The 22,120-nt window shown below is 40.1% G+C and overlaps 4 protein-coding genes across 4 annotated transcripts in view; 3 read left to right on the top strand and 1 right to left on the bottom strand.

Moving 5' to 3' along the window:
• The window catches only part of LOC149096518 (uncharacterized), an 86,185-nt gene that overhangs the window by 743 nt on the left and 63,322 nt on the right, over positions 1–22,120 (top strand). The gene's annotated exons all lie outside the window — the stretch shown is intronic.
• On the top strand, positions 551–8,758 carry LOC149096523 (uncharacterized). Its single transcript, XM_089280700.1, has 5 exons — positions 551–710; positions 1,801–2,199; positions 4,516–4,920; positions 7,235–7,639; positions 8,643–8,758. Exons 1-5 carry the CDS (start codon positions 692–694, stop codon positions 8,750–8,752), a joined length of 1,338 nt encoding a protein of 445 aa, XP_089136826.1. The 5' UTR covers positions 551–691; the 3' UTR covers positions 8,753–8,758.
• LOC149096520 (uncharacterized) overlaps positions 8,783–22,120 on the top strand; it is a 42,569-nt gene continuing 29,231 nt past the window's right edge. The window contains exon 1 of the mRNA XM_089280697.1: positions 8,783–9,041. Coding sequence (XP_089136823.1) covers positions 8,783–9,041 — 259 coding nt within the window. The remainder of the gene's footprint in view (positions 9,042–22,120) is intronic.
• LOC149096522 (uncharacterized) lies at positions 18,269–21,988 on the bottom strand. Its single transcript, XM_089281435.1, has 2 exons — positions 21,955–21,988; positions 18,269–19,086 (listed from the first exon to the last, which is right to left on the bottom strand). The coding sequence occupies exons 1-2, from the start codon at positions 21,986–21,988 to the stop codon at positions 18,491–18,493; spliced, it is 630 nt and encodes a 209-aa protein (XP_089137561.1). The 3' UTR covers positions 18,269–18,490.

The following is a 22,120-nucleotide window of genomic DNA, read 5'->3' as shown; positions in this document are numbered from 1 at the left end:
TTTCCTCTGCTAAGGAAGCCTGCGAACAGATTTCAGACCGGCTGTTGTTTAACAACGGCTTAAACAACAGCCGGAAATCTGTTCGGGTTTGTAGATTGACCAAGTGTTAATTGAATCAGCGACAACAATGCCTCTCTAATGGCTATTCCGACCGTGCATTGTTAATAGAGGGAAATGTTTAGAAAGCCCAGGCAAACTAGCAAACAAATATGACAAGATTTATTTTGGAAGGTCCACGACTGTGCATAATATGCTTTGTTTTCATGAACCGAAACGTTTCTGTTGGTTAGTTCGGATCCCAATCGGAAGTAAACCATAGCCAAAAAAGCGACCAAAAACTTATCACTTGTCGGGTTCCATAACCATTCCCTCACTGGCTATTATTAACTTTGAGGAAAGGAATAATTTTATGAGAAAAGAAATAATTGAAAAAAATTACCAGACACCTTTTGACAGCTTCAATCAAGTAAGGTCATTCCAAGACCTCTGGAGTCATTCCAATTAATGAATGAGTTGCCAGTAATCAGATCCCCGTGTTTGCGCGAAGAACTCTGGAATCGTCAGAGGGCAAACATTGCTAGTCGCTAGAAGGAAATGTATGGCGAAAAGTTGTTTCGAGGTACAAGAAAACGATTTTTGAGAGATATCAACGCTTTTTCGCCGTCGTTTTTATCGCGAATGGATTTGGGCAATGTTGATATGTGGAATATGTAAGTTTTTGTTTGAATAACCGTGAAATATGTGACAAAATCTACCGATAAACTCCGTTGCTTGCGTGAGGTTTATTGTGAAATTTACATCGCGTAATGGTCTGAAAGTATTACAAAATTAATTAGGTATAAATCGAGAGGAAATAACCCAGCAAAGCCTTGTAAATTGTGTACAGGCTACTTTTGGCTTATTTGAAAGCTCAGTCATACAAATAATACTGAAAATAAGCCCAGTGGCGATCATTGTACCGTCTGCCAGTGGGGTTGATTTAATGACACATGAGTCCGCGCGACTCATGCTGTGTGGCTACTGTGTTGCTCAAAGCCTTTGTTTTGCTTTTACAAGCACGTATTTCACTGATTTTCTTTCTCTATAACAGATCAAGGGTGGTTACTTGAATACATCTCTGAGTGCCATTTGTGCGTGATTATGCTTTCCAAAGTTTGGTATTGACGATTGAGTGAAATTGCCAGACACAAAGGGTAGTATTTCCTTCTGCGCATCATTTTCGTTTTGGGGCAACATGCTCATGAGAAGGGTGAAATATCTATTTAACATTTTACATTCTTTTCACGTAATTTATATGACATTCTCAACGAACGAAATGTAATAATACTGGAGTTCATTGCCTGCCAGATTTCTTTCGATAAAGTCAGGATTCAAGCCAAGAGTGTATCGTGTTGTAGAGAGGCTCGATCCGATACCGGCGAAACATTTATAAGTTAATTTGCATATTTATTTGGCAAATTGAATTTTTTTTAAAACATTAAAACGCGCTTGTCAAATTGGATATTGTAAAATTTCCTCATAGTGAGTCACTTAATTCCGATAGCGCCAACCCCGGTCCCAGGCATAATCCGGGAATTTGACGCGAGGTTAGCTCTGTAAACTGAGTGTAAAAATTACAAAAATCTGAGTGAAGCAGACCGTACTCAACAAAACGTATTGAACAATGCCAGCAATTCAAGATGAGCGCTTTTGTCATTTTCACTCATGACTCATTTTCTTCTAGTTATTTGTCACTACTGTTCGTTAAGAAATGCAGTTTTGTCGTTATACTGTAGTCAACTGATTTGTCCTTACTTACAGTGGATGGGTGTAACAATTACACAGTCCTGAGTGAAGCAGACCGCGCTCAAGGACAAATAGTTATCAGCAATTATAGATGCGATAGGGATGACCTGGTACCAGGTTGGTATCGTTTCCAGGGAGCTGCCGGAAATCAGATGGCGGACAAATGTGTTCCCACGAATTACTGCGGTACTCGGCGTCCGGGATGGCTCAATGGCACACACCCGACAGTTGCTGAAGGTGTGGTCACTCGTAAAGTCTGTTATCATTACTGGGATTATTACTGGGACGGGTCAACCAACTGCTGTTACTGGAGTAACAATATAAGAGTCAGGAACTGTGGGGCTTTCTTCGTGTATGAGCTACAAAAGCCGCCTGGTTGCGATCTTCGTTACTGTGGTAACGCCAGTGGTGCAGGTAAGTTGCCTTGTTTGCTTTTTTGAGTGTGTCCGTCAACAATCAATCATGAAGCAATCATCATCATCAATCATCAAACAAAGTTTAAAGACATTCTCCAGAGGTAGCTCAGTGCCATCTTAACTTTTCGAGTGTAAGGAGGCTCTGAACGCCTCTGGATGACAATAAAGCTGTATCTTATTAGTTTGATTACAACTCGTATTGGTATTACGTAACATATGTGTCTAGAGAAACTTCCATGTTAAGTAATTCTTAGCGTATTCGTAGAAATATCAGAATCATTTCTATCCTCTAGTTCTTTATCATGAACAACCAACATATATCTGCCTTCATTTTTACGACGAAAAAAGGTACTTTTCCCTTTTTTTCACTACCTTAACCCCAGCAGCGGTTTTCATGACGATTTGGCCCAAAACTTAGCTTTCTCGTAAGAGAGCGAAAAGTGTTTCTGTACCACGCTCTCAATTGTCGTTGTATTGAGACAATAATGACCAAATGCAAATTAATAAACTCCGACACCGAAAAACACACTAGAATAACTTGCTGGGATAAATTCAAACCCGTAGAGCTTAGCGTGTTTGCTTTAGAGGCTCGGGAAAGTCTGCGTGCAAACATGGTGGCCCATCAGGCCGACGTTCATCTCCGGTTTATTAGACTACAATTATTTATAGATCTTTTTTTTAGGTAAGAATACTTGTGGGCAGCACGCAGCAACAATTAATGATCTTATACAACTGAGTTTATTAATCGACCGGTTTCGTCTGCAAGTGAGACTTCGTCAAGATTAAACTACAAGATACAAAGATGGAACTTATTTTATACTAAATATTGGCAGTACAAAGTACGCTCCTACATGTCCTCCATGTTTCTGTCGAGTTATAGAAACACTCGTGAAAGTTTGGGAGAACTCGAAAAAGCTGTGGAAACACTGCGGCTCGTGTTCCCACAACATTTCTCGTTCTACACTCTTTCTCCCAAACTTCCACTGGTGTTTCTATAACTGGATAGAAACACGGTACATGCTTTCTATTTCTTAAATCGATGAATGGTTACAGCTACTTTAAGTTTAACTGGTTACCTAATACTGTCGACTAGTTTTCACCGGAAAAAGAGAAATTTTGATTAGTCTATTCGATGAATGGATGATTTTATTCGCAATTCCACTAACTTAGCCAACCACGGTTGCCTCTACCAGTCGCTTGAAAAAATTTATGACTGATGGTATTGATCAACACGCCAACTGATAGCCAATAAACATAAATTCCAGTACACACTACTCGCGAGAGTACGCACGGTACGGTACGAAGCACGTCTCATCACAATATAGCCGAAGCTCAGAAAATGTAAAGCGTACAGAGCCTCTCTATTTCTCAACACACGCGAAAGAAAAACTGCGAGCGAAGCCAGCGCGAGGCAATCATTTCATTCAATACTTATTACAGAGTTACTCAATTAAAACACCTCATTGTAAACATTGATTGTGGAGAATAAATAAATACTTGAAATCAAAAAAAATTCTAGTGATACTAGGTCGAGGCTTTGCCCCATAATAAATTCTGAGATTCATTTTTTCTGACGTCGGTTACCGTTCACGTGACCGTGATGCACGCGTATTATTATTCTTCTTTGTAGAGAAGTGAGAATTTAGTGGCTAAACAAGAAGTCTAAGTTAAAAAGGATACAATTTTTTTTACGTACAGTAAACTTAGAAAATTTGCTTCATGCACAATAATGCACATCGTTTTCACTTTGGGGTAACATGCTAATGAGAAGAGTGAAATATCAATCTAATATTTTATACTCTTTTCAAGAAATTTATTTGACATGCACAATGATTGAAATTTAATTTTACTGGAGTTCAGTGCCTGCGAGATTTCTTTCGATCAAGTTAGGATTCAAGCCACGAGTGGATCGTTTTGTAGAGAGGCTCGATCCTATACGGGCGAGACATTTATAAGTACAGTTACTTATTTGGGAGAGAGGGCAAATTCAAATTATTTTAAAGCATTATAACGCATTATGTTCAAATTCGTGGTGTGTCACTTAATTCCAAGAGCGTCAATCCCTGCTCCGGGCATAGTCCGGGACTTTGATGCAAGGCAGGCTCTGTAAACTGGGTGTAAAAACCACACAGTTCTGAGTGAAGCAGACAGTGTCCAAATAAAAAGGTGTTGAACAATGTCAACAATCCGAAATGATCGCTTTTGTCATTTTTCACTCATGACTCATTTTGTTTTAGTTATTTGTCACTACCGTTCAGTTAAGAAATGCAGTTTTGTCATTTACTGTAGTCAACTGATGTGTCCTTATATACAGTAGATGGATGTAAAAATTACACAATCCTGAGTGAAGCAGACCGCGCTCAAGGACAAATAGTGGTCACCACCAGCAGTTATAGATGCGATAGGGATGACCTTGTACCAGGTTGGTATCGTTTCCAGGGAGCTGCCGGAAATCAGATGGCGGACAAATGTGTTCCCACGAATTACTGCGGTACTCGGCGTCCGGGATGGCTCAATGGCACACACCCGACAGTTGCTGAAGGTGTGGTCACTCGTAAAGTCTGTTATCATTACTGGGATTATTACTGGGACGGGTCAACCAACTGCTGTTACTGGAGTAACAATATAAGAGTCAGGAACTGTGGGGCTTTCTTCGTGTATGAGCTACAAAAGCCGCCTGGTTGCGATCTTCGTTACTGTGGTAACGCCAGTGGTGCAGGTAAGTTGCCTTGTTTGCTTTTTTGAGTGTGTCCGTCAACAATCAATCATGAAGCAATCATCATCATCAATCATCAAACAAAGTTTAAAAACATTCTCCATTGGTAGTTCAGTGCCATGTTGACTTTTCGAGTGTAAGGAGGCTCTGAACTCCTGCGGATGACAATAAAGCTGTATCTTTTTAATCTGATCACAACTCGTATTGGTATTACGTAACATGTGTGTCTAGAGAAACTTCCATGTTCCGCAATTCTTAGCGTATTTGTAGAAATATCAGAATGATTTCTGTCCTCTAGTTCTTTATCATTAACAACCAACATATATCTTCCTTCATTATTACTACGAGAAAAGGCAATTTTCCCTTTTTATTCACTCTCTCGACCCCAGCAGCGGTTTCCGTGACAATTTGGCGCAAAACTTAGCTTTCTTGTAAGAAAGCGAAAAGCGTTTTTGTTCTACGCTCTCAATTGTCGTTGCATTGAGACAATAATGACCAAAATGCAAATTAATAAACTTTGACACCGAAAAACACACTAGAATAACTAGCTGGGTTAAATTCAAATCCCTAGAGCTTAGCGTGTTTGCTTTAGAGATTCGAGAAAGTCTGCGTGCAAACATGGCGGCCTATCAGGCCGACGTTCATCTCCGGTTTATGAGACTACAATCATATATAGATCTTTTTTAAAATAAGAATACTTGTGGGCACACACAGCAACAATTAATGATTTTGTAAAAATGAGTTTATTAATCGACCGGTTTCGTCTGCTGTTGAGATTTCGTCAAGATCAAACTGCAACTGAGATACAAAGATGGAACTTATTTTATACTAAATATTGGCAGTACAAAGTACGCTCCTACATGTTCTCCGTGTTTCTATCGAGTTATAGAAACAATCGTGAAAGTTTGGGAGAACTCGAAAAAGCTGTGGAAACACTGCGGCTCGTGTTTCCACAACATTTCTCGTTCTGGAGTTTATCCCCCAAACTTCCACTGGTGTTTCTATAACTGGATAGAAACACGGTGCATGTTTTCTATTTCTTAAGTCGATGAATGGTTACAACTACCTTAAGTTTAGCCGGTTACCTAATACTGTCGACTAGTTTTCACCGGAAAAAGAGAAATTTTGAGTTGTCTATTCGATGAATGACCAATTTTATTCGCAGTTCCACTAACCTAACCAACCACGATTGCCTCTACCAGTCGCTTGAAAAAATTTATGACTGATGGTATTGATCAACACGCCAACTGATAGCCAATAAACATTAATTCCAGTACACACTACTCGCGAGTGTACGCACGGTACGGTACGAAGCACGTCTCATCACAATATAGCCGAAGCTCAGAAAATGTAAAGCGTCCAGAACCTCTCTATTTCTCAACACACGCGAAAGAAAACCTGCGAGCGAAGCCAGCGCGAGGCAATCATTTCATTCAATACTTATTACAGAGTTACTCAATTAAAACACCTCATTGTAAACATTTATTGGGGAGAATGAATAAATAATCAAAAAAAATTCTAGTGATACTAGGATGAGGTTTTGCCTCAATAAATTCTGACATTCATTTTTTATGACGTCGGTTATCGTTCACGTGACCGTGATGCACGCGTATTATTATTCTTCTTTGTAGAGAAGTGAGAATTTAGTGGCCAAACAAGAAGTCTAAGTTAAAAAGGATACAATTTATTTTACGTACAGTAAACTTAGAAAATTTGCTTCATGCAAAATAATGCGCATCATTTTCACTTTGGGGTACATGCTAATGTGAAGAGTGGAATACCAATCTAATATTTTTTACTCTTTTCAAGAGATTTATTTGACATGCTCAATGAACGAAATTTAATTTTACTGGAGTTCAATGCCTGCGAGATTTCTTTCGATCAAGTTAGGATTCAAGCCACGAGTGGATCGTTTTGTAGAGAGGCTCGATCCTATGCGGGCGAGGCATTCATAAGTACACTTACTTATTTGGAAGGGAGGGCAAATTCAAATTATTTTAAAGCATTATAACGCATTATGTTCAAATCCATGGTGTGTCACTGCCTTAATTCCAAGAGCATCAATCCCTGCTCCGGGCATAGTCCGAGACTTTGATGCAAGGCTGGCTCTGTAAACTGGGTGTAAAAACCACACAGTTCTGAGTGAAGTAGTCAGTGTTAAAAAACAAACGTATTGAACGATGTCAACAATCCAAAATGATCGCTTTTGTCATTTTCACTCATGACTCATTTTGTTTTAGCTATTTGTCACTACGGTTCAGTTAAGAAATGCAGTTTTGTCGTTTACTGTAGTCAACTGATGTTTCCTTATTTACAGTAGATGGATGTAAAAATTACACAATTCTGAGTGAAGCAGACCGCGCTCAAGGACAAATAGTGGTCAACACCAGCAGTTATAGATGCGATAGAGATGACCTGGTACCAGGTTGGTATCGTTTCCAGGGAGCTGCAGGAGATCAGATGGCGGACAAATGTGTTCCCACGAATTACTGCGGTACTCAACATCCAGGTTGGCTTCATGACACACACCCGACAGTCGCTGAAGGTGTGGTCACTCGTAAAGTCTGTTATCACTACTGGGATTATAACCGGTTTAGGTCGAGCAACTGCTGTTACTTGAGTAACAATATAAGAGTCAGGAACTGTGGAGCTTTCTTCGTGTATGAGTTACAAAAGCCGCCTCGTTGCCATTTTCGTTACTGTGGTAACGCCAGTAGCGAAGGTAAGTTGCCTTGTTTGCTTTTGGAAGTGTGTCAGTCAACCATCAGTCATGAAGCAATCATCATCATCAATCATCAAACAAACTTTAAAAACATTCTCCAGAGGTAGTTGAGCGCCACCGTAAGTTTTCGAATGTAGGATGGCTCTGAACGCCTCTGGATGACAATAAAGCTGTATCTTATCAATCTGATTGGTTGTGCGTCTAGAGAAACTTCCATGTTACACAATTCTTACCGTATTTGTAGAAATATCAGAATCTTTCCTATCCTCTAGTTCTTTATCATGAGCAACCAACATATATCTGCCTTCACTATTATTACTACGAAACACGGTACTTTTCCCTTGTTATTTACTCTCTCAGCCCCATCAGCGGTTTCCATGACAATTTGGCGCAAAACTTAGCTTTCTTGTAAGAAAGCGAAAACCGTTTCTGTTCCACGCTCTCAATAGGCCATATTCGTACTCTAGGTATTGGACTGGAACTAGCTTGCGATGAAGGCTAATGCGGGGGAATATAATTAAAAAGAGATTAAAATATCATTTGCATTGGAAAAGATTCCCTGCATTAGCCTCAGTTGCAAGCTAGTTCCAGTCCAATACCGGGAATACAAATATGGTCTATTGTCGTTGTAATGAAACAATAATGACCAAATGCAAATTAATAAGCTCCGACACCGAAAAACACACTAGAATAAGAGATTAGAGATTCGAGAAAGTCTGCGTGGAAACATGTTGGCCCATCAGGCCGACGTTCATCTCCGGTTTTTCAGACTACAACTATTAATAGATCTCCACTCCCCCTGGATGGAAAGCTAGCTCACCACAAGTTACTCCTCCAGCATTTAATCGCCACACCCTTTTATCAGGATATCTTTTTTAACTCTCCTACGTGCCCTACATTTATTACCTGCACCTCACTCGGTTTTGTTATTTGTCACTACTGTTCAGTTAAGAAAGGCTGTTTTGTCGCTTACTGTAGCCAACTGATGTGTCCTTGCTTACAGTGGATGGATGTAGAAATTTCACACTCCTGAGTGAAACAGACCGCGCTCAAGGACACAGAGTGATCAACAGCAATTATAGATGCGATCGCTATGACCTGGTACCAGGTTGATATCGTTTCCAAGGAGCTTCCGGAGATCAGATGGCGGACAAATGTGTTCCCGAAAATCACTGCGGTATTACTGCTTCAGGTTGGCTTACTGGCACACACCCGACAGTCGCTGAAGGTGTGGTCACTCGTAGAGTCTGTTATCACAATTATTATTATTACTGGTATTGGTCAAACAAGTGCTGTTACTGGAGTAAAAATATAAGAGTCAGGAACTCTGGAGGCTTCTTCGTGTATGAGTTACAAAAGCCGCCTTATTGCAGTTTTCGTTATTGTGGTAACGGCAGCGCAGGTAAGTTGCCTTGTTTGCTTCTTTGATTTTGTCACTCAACAATCAGTCATCAAGCAATCGTCATCGTCAATCATCAAACAAGGTTTAAAACATTCTATTGAGGTGGTTCAGTGGAATCTTAACTTTTCGAATTTAGATGACTCTGAAGCCCTCCGAACGACAATAAGGCTGTATCTTATCAATCTGAGTATAATTCTTATCGGTAGTACGTAAAATATGCGTTTACAGAATCTTCCATGTTACGCAATTCTTACCATCTTAGAAAAAATATTACAACCCTTCTTATCCTCTAGTTCGTTATCATTAACATCCAATATTTATATTGGAGTGCAGGGATGGCGCAGTGGTGAGAGCGCTGGCCTACCCTGGCTCGATTCCAGTCCGGTGCCATTTGTGGGCTGAGTTTGTTGTTTGTTCTCGTCTTGCTCCTGGGGTTTTTCTCCGGGTTCTCCGATTTTCCTCTTTCCATAAAAACTAACATCTCCAAATTCCAATTCGAACGGGACAGAGGACCCGCGTGAAAACCAGTTAAGGCTGATGTGGCTTCCTCTTTAAATATCTGCTTTCATTATTTCTACTAAATACGGTATTTTTCTCTTGTCATTCTCTGTCATTAAAAGGCACCAAGTGTACTCTCTCAACCCCAACACCGGACAACTTACGTACTCTCTAGTGTCTCTGTCTCTGAGCATTGTCATTCAGAGTGAGACAAAAATTAGGGAGCCTAAGCAATGACGATGGCGACCCGGAGGACAACGCCTATTAAAAAGTGAATCTATATTTTACCCTGGAATTTCGCAATTGTTTAGATCTGTTCAGTGCCCCTATTACTGGCAGAAGTTGCTCAAACTAAATATGTAATGGCAGAGTTCAATGCCATTGATAATACAAAAAATTAGTCGCCGTCTTTCGCGTCCTCTAAAATAAACAGAACTTAGACCTTTCACGTTGCTGTTTTCTGGAGGACGGCTGAGACGTGCACAGCCATTGTTCTGCTTATTAAGCCTTTTGTTTGGTGGCGTTCTCGTTCTCGTTGCCGTCGTGGTTTGCTAAAGGTCGCTATAACAGCCAAATGCAAATAATTAAATTCCAGCCACGTGGGGAAGTCGACATCGCACTTGTTTGTACAGCAAGCAAAAAAAAAAACCTTGCGTTTCACTGGAATTCTTTTTTTCCTCTTAGACCGAATTTATATGGTCTCGGGTACCCGAGACAACCCTCCCCCGAGTTATCCTGGCTGAGGTAGCTTTTAGCTCATTTCTTTGCAAAATTCAACCAAGCGTTTACATTAGGATCGCAACACCGTCCCAGGGGGAGAGACAACTCGGGTGAGCGAGTTGTCTCGCCTCAGAGGTTAAAGTAACTCTGGCAATCGGGACAACTTTTCTTCAAATTAATGTTTTTGCTTGTTTAACCGGGAAAACTCTCGGCGCGGCGAGCGTCACGTAATACCTAGATTTAGGATTTAAAATAGAAATTTGTATCAAAGAAGTGAAATTTAACTCGGCAAAACCAACTGTGATCGAATGACCGAGGGGAACGTAAAGAAAGAGGGATATTTGCCAACTTCATTATTCAAGAGCGGTTATGAATAATACTGTAGGGTCAAATTTGACTCGACCTACAGGGACTACGTTTTCACATATCAACGCTCGATAAAGTTTCCTCAGGGGAGGCTTGTGTTGGGCACCTGAGACCATATAAATGGGGTCTCAAAAGGTACCTTAATTAAAAAACAACGGAATAGCTAGTCGGGAGTAATTCAAATCGCTAGAGCTTAGCGTGTTTGCTTCAGAGATTGGCGAAAGTATGTGTGCAAACATGGTGGTCCACGAGGCCGACGTTTATCTTCGGTTTCTCAGACTACAATTATTTATAGATATCCACTTTGCCCTGGATGGAAAGCTAGTTCACCGTTCACTGTCCATGTTTAATCACCATACCCATTCATCCGGATATTTTTTTAAAACTCTCCTGCGTGCTGTGCATTTATCACTCGTGACTCACTCGGTTTTGGTATTTGTTAAAACTCTTTAGTTACCAAATGCAGTTTTGTCGTTACTGTAGCCAACTGATGTGTCCTTAATTACAGTGGATGGATGTAACAATTACACAGTCCTGAGTGAAGCAGACCGCGCTCAAGGACACATAGTGATCAACGCCAGCAATTATAGATGCGATCGCTATGACCTGGTACCAGGTTGGTATCGTTTCCAAGGAGCTGCTGGAGATCGGATGGCGGAAAAATGTGTGCCCGAACGTCACTGCGGTACTCGCTATCCAGGTTGGCTTTCTGGTGCACATCCTACAGTCGCTGAAGGTGTGGTTACTCGAAGCGTCTGTTTTTCCTTCTCAAACATCTGCTGTTACTTGTATCAAAATATCAGAATAAAGAACTGTGGTGCGTATTTCGTTTACGAGTTACTGGGGACGTATTACTGCCCAGTTCGGCATTGCGGTAACGGAATCGCAGGTAAGTTTCTCAGGATGTTTTTCACGTTCTTCAGGATGTTTTTAATGTTGCGGAGCAGGTTAAATTGATCGTTAAATTAATTGTATTCTCTTTCAGAAAAGGTGACGGTCAAAACTGACCGCTTAACCCACTAAACTCCTGAGCCCCAGGGGAGAGGGGGGGGGGGGTTAAATATAAACGTGGCAGAGACTCAAGAATTTACACCACACTTATCTAAACCATCAACAAACTTCTTTAATTTCTTTAAATGTGATCGTGAAAAATACCTTGATGGATATCAACATTGGCTTTCTGCTCTGTACACCGCAATTATAAGCGATACAAAAATTCTTAATGGGCCATTTCCAAGTTTCTTTTTGCCTCTTTTTCAAAACGAGTCTTCGTGCAAAACCTCTCATCTGAAAATCAATTTTGCATTTTCATGAAAATTTGCGCATGAACGGTTTCGGACGTCGATACGTTTTGACGCTGAGGTAGAAGGCAACTCGTAAATGCCTTATTCAAATTCCTAAGTGACACGACATGGATACGCAACAGTAGCGAAAAGAAGTGACAATTGCTTTCTTCAACGGAGCGATGTTTTTTGGACACTTTACCAAATGCACAGTTGCTTTTAGTCACGGCAGGGTCAACTGTTCTTTTAAATTATCTCTGCACTTTTTTTTTCGCACTGCAGTGTACACCTGTCCAGCGCTGACTGTACCAACAAATGGAATAAAATTTGGATGCCCAGAGAATGCAACAATGTACAATGATACAGTCTGTCAGTTCTCGTGTAATGATGGCTATATAGGGTCTGGTTCTCAAGCAAGGAAATGTCAACACGATGGAACTTGGAGTGGACAAGATTTTACTTGCCAAAGTAGGTATCACATGAGTTTGCCAATAAATACTTTGATGATGACAATTTTACGCCGTCGACAATCAGAGAATTGAAAGCCACTATTAAAATTTAAAATTCGGGTAGAAGTTAACTGTAATAATGCATAATAACGCATCAACTACTATGTGCGAACAAGGTGGGATGTCCGTCTATGAGAAATAAACGTATAAGGACACTGTTTATTATTCGATGCAGTTTTTTCATTCCTCATTTTGGCTGATGGCCCACCACGCGACCTGCAGATAACCGCCTGCAGTTAATAGCGGAGCTCCAGCGGCCCAGCCCCATACACATATAGGAAAGTAAAGGAAACCCTTGAGTTGATTTTCTCATGGTTATCATGGCTAGCGGTATTGCTTGTGGGCGCGTACGCACAACGGCGACGGCGACGACGACGGAGTCGCGCAACATGGCGGCCATACTCCAAATAATAGGTTGGCAGAGAAATGCAGCCTTGGTTTACCGTGTACTTCTTTGATATTGGACATCCAAGTTATGATCAATTGAGGTATCCGCTGAACAGTATCACGTGACCACATCGCGGGCTCAAGTTTACAGCTCATCGAGGTCAATTGCTTTTTAAAGTTGACCGCTGACCAAGTGCTGGTTTTCGATTGGATCGCGGGCTCATCGCAGGTTAACTTGTTGAAAACAGGAAAGGGTTGTTCGGAAGCCGGTTAACGCTAACCCAGGATTAAAAGTTAACCTAATTCTAACTTTTTCTTCTATACAAATGTTTTTTGCTGCTTTGTTTTGTGCATACAGTGATTATTAAAACTCAAAACTGAAGGCCAAACAATATACAGAAAACCTCAACGCAAAGTTACAAAACTTAATTAAAAATTCTACCTTTTCCTGGGTTAGCTTAATTTGGCTCTGAACAACTCGGCCCAGGAGCTACGCTTTTAGGCTGGCCTAAATCTATTTATTAGCCTGCTCATGCATAGTACCATCTAAATGCGTTTTGCTGCAAATAATATTCTGCTCATGCGTAATTTTGTGTGAAAAAATCGGCGGTTCCCTGAGCTGTCAGAGAGAGAATTTTTTAAGAGTTTTTAGAAATATGAAAACAAACTTGGTGATCGAAGGATAAAACAATTGTCGAACTCGGTGATCGCAAACTATCGTGATTTGTCAGTGGCGAGCGATATTTTACTTAACCTCGTCCAATAAATGTTAATTATTCTTATTATTGTAGGAATAATATTCTGCTTCTTGCCTGTCAAGAACTCTAAACGCAGTTCTGCAGTGGTTCCGTCTGTCTCTGCGAAGTTTGTTATTGCTACCTATCAAAAATGTTGAGATTTTCCTCTTAACAAATCTTTGAAACATGTATAGTTACCTGTGGTATAAGTTTCTTTAATTCCACATCTTTTACTATTATCGTCATCAATTGTACGTCACTGACGCAAATGGTAGATCCAGGAGGTCCACTGCGCATAAGCAGCTGTGCGAATCATTTTGGAACACAATGTAACTTTTTTTGGTACGATTGGTTATCGTTTGAATGGCTCGTCAACAGTCATGTGTGTTGCCCCTGGCAACCAGAATCCTGGAGTGTGGAACAACACTAAACCTACGTGTGAAGGTAAATAAGAAAAGAGGAAAAAAGACGAGTAACCACGTTTAAACATATTGTAAAAATCGGAAGCATCCTGTTGTTAATATTTGACGAAATCATGACTTTTTGGCTGCTCACGTACAGCCTTTAACTACTGATAGAAAGAAGACGAATGTCTGAACGTAAAGTGAATGAGAATGAAAAGTGTAAGAAATAATAATAATAATAATAATAATGATAGTAATAAAGAGTTTGTAAAGAAACTAAAAAAACAAAAAAGAATTTGGCGCGTAAAGGAAACTATTTTAAAGAATAGAATGTGGCCTTGGTCACAGCTTGACATTATTGTCCGTCATAACTTGAGAGCTTTTCTCGGCTGATGTTCACCTTTACCAAGAGAGCATGATGGGAAAAAGAGTTCATCCATCATATAGGCCCCATTCCCAAGGTTATCTTTATCTCCTCGGACAGGAGAAAGGATAATTCTAGTAGTAAGTTCTTTTAGTTGCGAGAGGTTCTAATCATTTATTTTGTCTTTTTTTTTCTTTTTCAAATTAAAGAAATCCTTTGTGAGCCCCTTCAACTTGCTCCCAATTTGAAAGTGAACGTTTTAGTAGAATTCTACTAGTATACTAATGCAAATGCTGTAATCTGATTGGCTGAGCCATTGAACACTATCAACCATTAGTAGAATTCTACTAGTATACTAATACAAATGCTGCAATCTGATTGGCTGAGCTACTCGTATACTATCAGCCATTAGAGTGCAGTGGCTGTCGACCGTCCACAAAATGCGAAGTTTTCATCGTTTTTCCGAAGTTTTGGATGAAAGTTTAGATGTAAATGGATAATTAAATTCCCGAGAAGACTAAAAGAACGACATTAGTGGTTTCTTGACTTCAAAAACTTGAAATTATTGAAAAAAAACGGGTGCGCACGCGTAAACAACAACAAATTTACCAAGGACAATTCAATGCGTGTGATTTTGTTAAAGCGTAAAGTTAAACAATGCGTAGAAAGATAATTAGAACCGTTATTTGCGTTTATTTCAGTTAGAATTCTACTAAAACATTTAGATTATTCGCTCTCGATTTCTATGAGGTGATAGTTGATGAGGCCGAAGGCCGAACAATAATAGAAAAGATACATGAAAAGATACATGAAAATCTGCTTTATGGTCATTTTGTTGGACGTTAAAACCATAAGGCTATATTTTACTGACCAAGCCGAAGTATAAATCTCCATAAACTGAGGTTCAAAGCCAGTTATTGGAGAAGTTATCCTAGCATTTTAATCGACAGTAGCGCGGATTACGCTAGCCGTTTTACAGGATGTAACTGGTTCCGCCATGTCATCAACACCAAATTGTTTCATGTTACTGCTGTCTCGCAGACCATCCACGTTGTTTATCTTATTTTTAGCTGTCACTTGCTCGAAGTTATCACCACCAACCAATGACGAGCTATTAGGATGCAATACAATAGAGATGTTATACAACACCGTATGCAGGTTTTCCTGTCAGGAAGGATTTGAAGCGAAAGGTTCAGTGGTTAGAAGATGTACAGAAAATGGAACTTGGAGTGGAACCGACCTTGTCTGCACAGGTAATTATTACTTTCTTGTCATTACTGCCTATTCAACCTTTCAATGGTGTTCTGTAACAAATTATGATTGGTTAGTTTTCTATTCATTGCCGCAGAATGTTGGTGATATAACTCGTGCTCTAATTGGCTAGTTAGGCCGGTCGTTTTACACGAGGTTACGTAAATAGCGTCGCATACTTTTTATTGGCTTAGTTTTAGACCAAAAAATTGGAAACGGCCGAAAAGTGATCCAAACACTGAAAAATGTTTTACAGAACTCGAGTTTGAACGTGATAACTCGCGCACTGATTAGCCATGCCGGTCGTTGCACACAAGGCCATGTAAATATCGTTGCATACTTTTTTAATGGCTTGGTTTTGGACACAAAATAGGAAACGGTCGCGTATTGTTCACAAAACGAAATCCCAATACTTGAACCAAATTTGGGAAAATCTCGAGTTTTAGCGTACAGTTTAAGAAATCGAATGTGGTTTAGCGTTGTCTGTACTCTTATCGACAAAGATATGCGTCATCGCAGTGGTCAAAATGTTGTGGACTCACGAGGCGCAGCCGAGTGAGTTCACAAGAAATTTTGACCACTGTAATGACGCATATCACTGTCGATAAGAGTACAGACAACGCTAAACCACATTCGATTTTTTTTTTTTACCACAATATCAACGTCAAAGAAAATGATTTTTCAGAGCCTGACCAGGAGCGTGACACATTGACGCGAGCAGCGTCGTCTGGATTCTTATCGACAACGGCAAATTAGCAAATCAGATTGCGAGATTAGCACCAATTGGGGTAAAAAACTAAAATTTACACACTAACTCATTATTCTTTGATGAGCATACGCATTTACCGTACACAAATAGCCATCCGTCTTTTCTTTGTTCGTCGAGAGGAAAATGGCCATTCGCTACAGGACGAGAATTGCTTATCACAATGAAGTGCACTGAAGATTATCTCAACGTCCCTTTCTCTAATTCACTGCCTGAAGTTGTTTTGGTTTTGATCGACGTATATAAAAAAAAATCAACGTTATGAATATATGCAGAAAATATTTACAAGTTTCTGCTTGTATATGGTATGCACATCCTTTTGGCCATCTTGGATTATTGATCGATCCAAGATCGTCAATTTATCACTTTTGCCACTATAGAAGATTGTTATTCGATCTTAAATTGTGAAGTGTTATTTCTTATGACTACAGTTGGTGACGAGTGATCTTATGCATCAAGGCAGAGATGCACGGATCAATCGATACACGGTCGTAGAATATGTCCATGTGATCAAATCCATGAAGGTCTTTCTTATATCAAGGACCCCATGTGAAGGCCCTTGTATAAGGAAGGGTCTCTTTTATATAGAACTTATATAAAGGCCTTTGAATACACTGAAGGTCCTTATATAAAGACCTTAGTACACACGTCGAATAAATGCCCTCATACAAAAGTATTTATACAAAGCTCCTTGTGTAAGGATAACTGTAACAAGGACCTTGTTTGATGGTCCTTGTATACATTCATTAATAGAGGTCCTAGTATCAAGGCCCTTGTATACAGATCCTTATACTAAAACATAATTCTATAAAAATCGTCGTGTAAAAAGCTTTCTGTTGAGGTCCTTGGGTAAATCCATGGTATTAATGTTGATGTTGAATATTTTAAGGTATTTGCGGTGCCGTTGAGGCCCAAGGAGCATCTATTTGAAGAAGGACACCTTTTCGACCGACAGGGGCGCTTGAATCCAAGATCAATCACCGGGAGCCCTCACTTCCGTTTAGAATATGAATAAAAGATTAACCTACCTTTATCGCGCGTGTTTTGTGTTTTGTGGCGGCCATTTTGAATTTTTAATACGCGCGCGGTCTGCTAGTACGAGGTCTGGACCCGAAATTACGGAAATCGCTCGGTGAGCGATCGGATCCTCCGAGAATTTCCGCCCGTCCCAGACCTTCATAATTTCGGTTCCAGACTTCACACTAGCAGACCGCGTATTAAAAATTCGAAATGGCCGTCACAAAACACAAAACACGCGCGATAAAGGTAGGTTACTCTTTTATTCATATTCTAAACGGATGTGAGCTCCCTGTGATCAATTGAGTAGAACACGCTTTGAGCCATATGTGTCAAAATGCAAATTCTCCTTACTATTCTAAGCATACGTGTTATGCACTAATTAATTTGAATAACTTTTCCTTTTCCCATGACCTGTATTCTGAAAAACATCATTTCATACGATGGTGATCAATTCGACAACAAGATCTTCGATGTACATAATACAATAGTAATACAGTAATTTAGGTTTTGTGTAAGTAGTTCAATAAGTGTTATAGAAATCGGTTGTTTTCAATGTGAGACTAGAGGCTAAATACACGGTTGGGTTTTGGAGTTAGCTCCAGGCTTTTCATGTTTATGCCTTTCCATGTTGATACAATGTAATGAGAAATACAGTTTTGATGACCCTTAGGTTGGGACTTAGGGAGGAAGGGGCGAGGGAGTGGTTAAGGAATCATGTGAGGATAGAACGTAGGTAGTAGACTTCTACTGGCAAAGGTAAATGGTAATCCTGTGAAGATAACTAGCCTGTGATCATGGTAAGCGGTAATCCTGTGATCATGGTAAGTAATAAACCAGTGATCAAGATAAGCGGTAATCTTGTGATCAAGGTAAGTGGTTACCCTGTGATCAGCAATTCATTAGTCATGCAACGCATTCTTTTAAAGAACAGCAGACTGATAATCTGATAAAAAGCAAACCTATTGCAGTCTTGAGTTAGTTTTCAACGAAGGAGGCAGTTTAGGGAGTAATATAATCTATATAACCGAAAAAACTACAAGGGGATGCTTTGACAAGCTTTTTATTTTACACTAGCTTTTCAAATAACAATAGCTGTTTACAATCATGCACATGCTAACAACGTATTCTTCTGTTTACTTTGTGTTTACTTCCAGTTCTTCTGCATGATACTACTCAGGCTCGTTTTCAGGTTTTTCAGCAGGGCCTGCGCTCTTGAGGTCCCTCCTCCGGGAGACCCTCCAGCACTCGCTCCTATGTCCCCGATGACTTGAAGGAAAACATCAACACACACCCTGCCCTGGTTATCGCTTTCAGACCAGTTCTTCAAGTCTTCGCCGAACCAGACCCTGAGCTCCATATAGGGGTGCAGATACAGCGGGTAGTCAAAGTTGGAGAAGACCAGCTCGTCAGAATGCTTATCGTCCGCTACGGGCATGGTGTACCACAATCCTGACCCGTGCTTTATAAACTGCTGCAGGGGAAATATCACGTTGTCGTGTCTGTCGGTAATGATGACGTTCAAAGGGTATGCCTTAAAGGAGCTGTAACCATGGCAACCCCAGCGACTGTCGTAGGCGACGTCAGAGACGCACCTTACCTCGCCGCTTCGGTAAACAAGTTTGAGGGCACCGACTAGCATGCCTTGCGCACCTCGGTATATCACGTGACCTGGACGGTTGTTTCTGGCCTCGAAGCATACGGGATGGTGACCATAGTTAATTTGATACCAAGAAGCTTCGCCTTTAGGAAAATTCAAACAACAATCAGAACTTATTAAATAAGCTATGCCACAGTATCGTAAAGAATTTTTCTGATGTACAGAATTACTTTCAAAGTGAAGAGTAGATCAGAAATTTTAAATGTAGAAATAACATTAACTCGGAAAAATATCCGAGTTCCAGATGGGATTTGAACCCACGACCCTTGGTGATCTAACCGGACGCTCTAACCACTGAGCTACTGGAGCCTCTATGATGAGCAGGGATGAAATGTGGGTCTTTGACTGGAACCGCATCGCGCGGTCACACAGCCAAATGATGACTTGGCACTCATGAACTCACTAACTGCACGGCGCAGTCAGAGTGACGAATCTCAAAGATGCAACCAAATACCCTCCAAAGTGAGTATTATAGGGAACTTTAAATGTAGAAACGACATCAACTCGGAAAAAAAAACCAGACTGAAAAAAGAACCGCGATGCGGTTCTACTCAAAGACTCGCATTTCACCCTTGCTTACCATAGAGTCTCCAGGAGCTCAACGGTTAGAGCGTCCAGCTAGATTACGAAGGGTCGTTGGTTCAAAGCCCATTTGGAACTCGATTTTTTTTCCAAATTGAAAAGAGAGTCTTCAGGTAGCGATGGAATCTCAGTTATTTGATGTTCGGCTATTCTCAGCTATCACTTAAAATTTCAGCCCACTTCTCAGCTATGAGCTATTTGAGTCATTTTTTTCAGCTCAAAGTTAAAATCTTGAACCTTTTCAACTAGCAGTTGAAGTCTTTTCAGTTTCTTTAGATAGAAGACTCACAAAGAAGTAATATTAAACCGTCAATAAACTAGGGCTGTTACTGCTTAAGAAGATTAACTAAAAAGAGATTCCTTATATGGAAAGGAGAATGCACGTTTTGTGTTCCTGTGCAGCAGAAAACGCAAAGAAATTATTGCTTTATTAATAAAAAAAAAACCCTTCAACCAAGGAAATGAGGCTTATTACCTAATATAGGAAAGCGTTCCAACTGCAAACATATGATCTCTCGACAATAAATTTGGGATTGTGTTTTTTACGTTGATCCACGTACAGAAAAGTAGAAGCGATTTTAAATTTTACGCAGCCATCCGTTTTCTTGATGCAAGCCTTACTCACTTATGAGAGGTTTTCAAGATATACAGTTATTGAAGTGAATGAAGAAAAAAATTGATATCTTGCAATTGTGATTGCTTACGAAACGTGAAAGAAAAGGCAAGGTCCACTGTAATTATAGAATGACGAATTTATGAACACGTTTAAAAACGCGCCTTGAAATATCTGGTACAACAAGAATGCAAAAAGAGCATGCAGGTTTTATCAAAGACGATGTCATTTTCGTGGGATGGGATATGGGTCGACTGGCGATGTCTTCTCCTTTGTTTCAAGGAGGCCTTTGAATGCGAGGACGAGTAGAAGTTTCACAATAATTGGTTACGCAAAAATATTTGCGTAGGTTCTAATTTTCTTCAAGAAATTAATAAGAATATTAAGTACTTGTTAAGATTGTTTACATAATGATTGATTTAATGGAAATAAACAATCTGTTGGAAAGAATTAAACAGTTACCTGCCTGTATTTACCTGCTTTTCTTACAATGAAAGGCACAACTCTGATCCACTTTTTTGCTTTGAAAATTTCTATCGGTCGTGGGTGGTGGGTGGTGGGTCGTAGGTAGTTGGTACAACTCGTGGGTGATTTAAGAATTTGATTCTGTTGTTAGTTATTGTTTAGTTATTAGCGTAGCTCTGAACACAGTTTAACGTAACGTGGTGCAGGCCCGCGGTGTTCCTCCTATTGGTAAGCGTTTCTACAAAGAAGTGTCGCACACCCCCGTTAAAGTTACCTTTCGTTTATATAAAAGACGCGATATGTTTTCACGCGATTGTTTCCCACCTACCGGATTTTGGTGTGTAACCCTTGTCACCTTAGCAAATGTCAGCCTCCATTGTTAGTTCCGAAATATGTTCTCTAGGCACTTGCACACTGATGAATTGTGTGGGTGGGGTCGGTGGGGGAGGCGAAAGAAGTTGTCTAACTGGGATTGAGAGGAGAGGAGAAATTGTGCTGTGGTGCTCTCTCTACATTTTGAACCTTACCCTTAAAGACAAAACAGTTGTTATCGCCTCTGGAAATAGGCTTAATACCAGTTTGATGCTCTCTGTGGTTGAGCCTGATATGGTCATTTTAAAGTGGTTATATTTTTTTCATACAGTGTCTATCAACCAATCAGATCTAAGCCATTTTCAAACCTTGCAAAAAGTTGCGTCTTATCATGCGTATGAAAATTTGCGGATAAGGTAAAAAAAAAATTATGGTGCCTTTTCTTGAATTATAAGTCCTCAAGCTGTAATTAAGGGTGTTTTTAGCAGGTCATACTGTTGCTATGGTAACCTACTGTGTCACGAAAATGATAACGTACTCACCAATGATCGGGCAGCTTTTGATACCATGATTGTAGCAAGTGATAGAGTAGTTGTAACGACCCATCAAAATCTAAGTGCAGGAAACTGTTTTGAGCCACCTTAAGTGGTAACTTATAGGGCTCTAATGAAGCTTGAGTAGTTCCTACATTAGTCCCCTTTTGAAGTTAAATTGAAATCTTCTGACGAGCATCCCTGACCTTTTCATATGGGAGCTTCCCTGGGTTCCAAATGTCTAGCAAGGAGTGACAGTGAAGGAGTGCTGAGGCGCAATCGCTTTACCATTATTTTCCAAGTTTAAAAAAAAAAAAAACGCTAGCAAAGACACAAAAAATGTAAACAGTTTGGAGTAAGTCGCTCCCATCCAGACAATACAAACAGGAAAAAGAATTCGTGATCATCTTTACTGAGAAACACAGAATCACACTCCTTACACTCACCATTGAAGGACAAACTCTTGATAATTTGCTTCATAATAGTTTTTCTTGTTTTCTCAAAAAACGTTCTTTTACAAGGCAGTAGTGTGTTTAAATAACTCGGTTCTGCACGGCAAATAAGAAAGCATTTTAGAGATTCCTGGTGTATATTGGTCACGCTTTGCTCAGC

Source organism: Orbicella faveolata, unplaced genomic scaffold (genome assembly GCF_042242905.1).
Source record: "Orbicella faveolata isolate gen_17 unplaced genomic scaffold, um_ofav_v1 contig_48, whole genome shotgun sequence".
Lineage (NCBI taxonomy): Eukaryota > Metazoa > Cnidaria > Anthozoa > Scleractinia > Merulinidae > Orbicella > Orbicella faveolata.
This window is presented reverse-complemented; position numbering and strand designations above follow the sequence as displayed.

Excerpts from the sequence above, each read along its gene's own strand:
- LOC149096522 (XM_089281435.1), bottom strand. The coding sequence starts at position 21,988 with ATGAAGCAAATTATCAAGAGTTTGTCCTTCAATG. Across the intron at positions 19,087-21,954 it reads CAAGAGTTTGTCCTTCAATG|GCGAAGCTTCTTGGTATCAA; the intron begins GTGAGTGTAAGG and ends ATTTTCCTAAAG.
- LOC149096523 (XM_089280700.1), top strand. Across the intron at positions 4,921-7,234 it reads TGGTAACGCCAGTGGTGCAG|TAGATGGATGTAAAAATTAC; the intron begins GTAAGTTGCCTT and ends CCTTATTTACAG. Across the intron at positions 7,640-8,642 it reads TGGTAACGCCAGTAGCGAAG|TGGATGGATGTAGAAATTTC; the intron begins GTAAGTTGCCTT and ends CCTTGCTTACAG.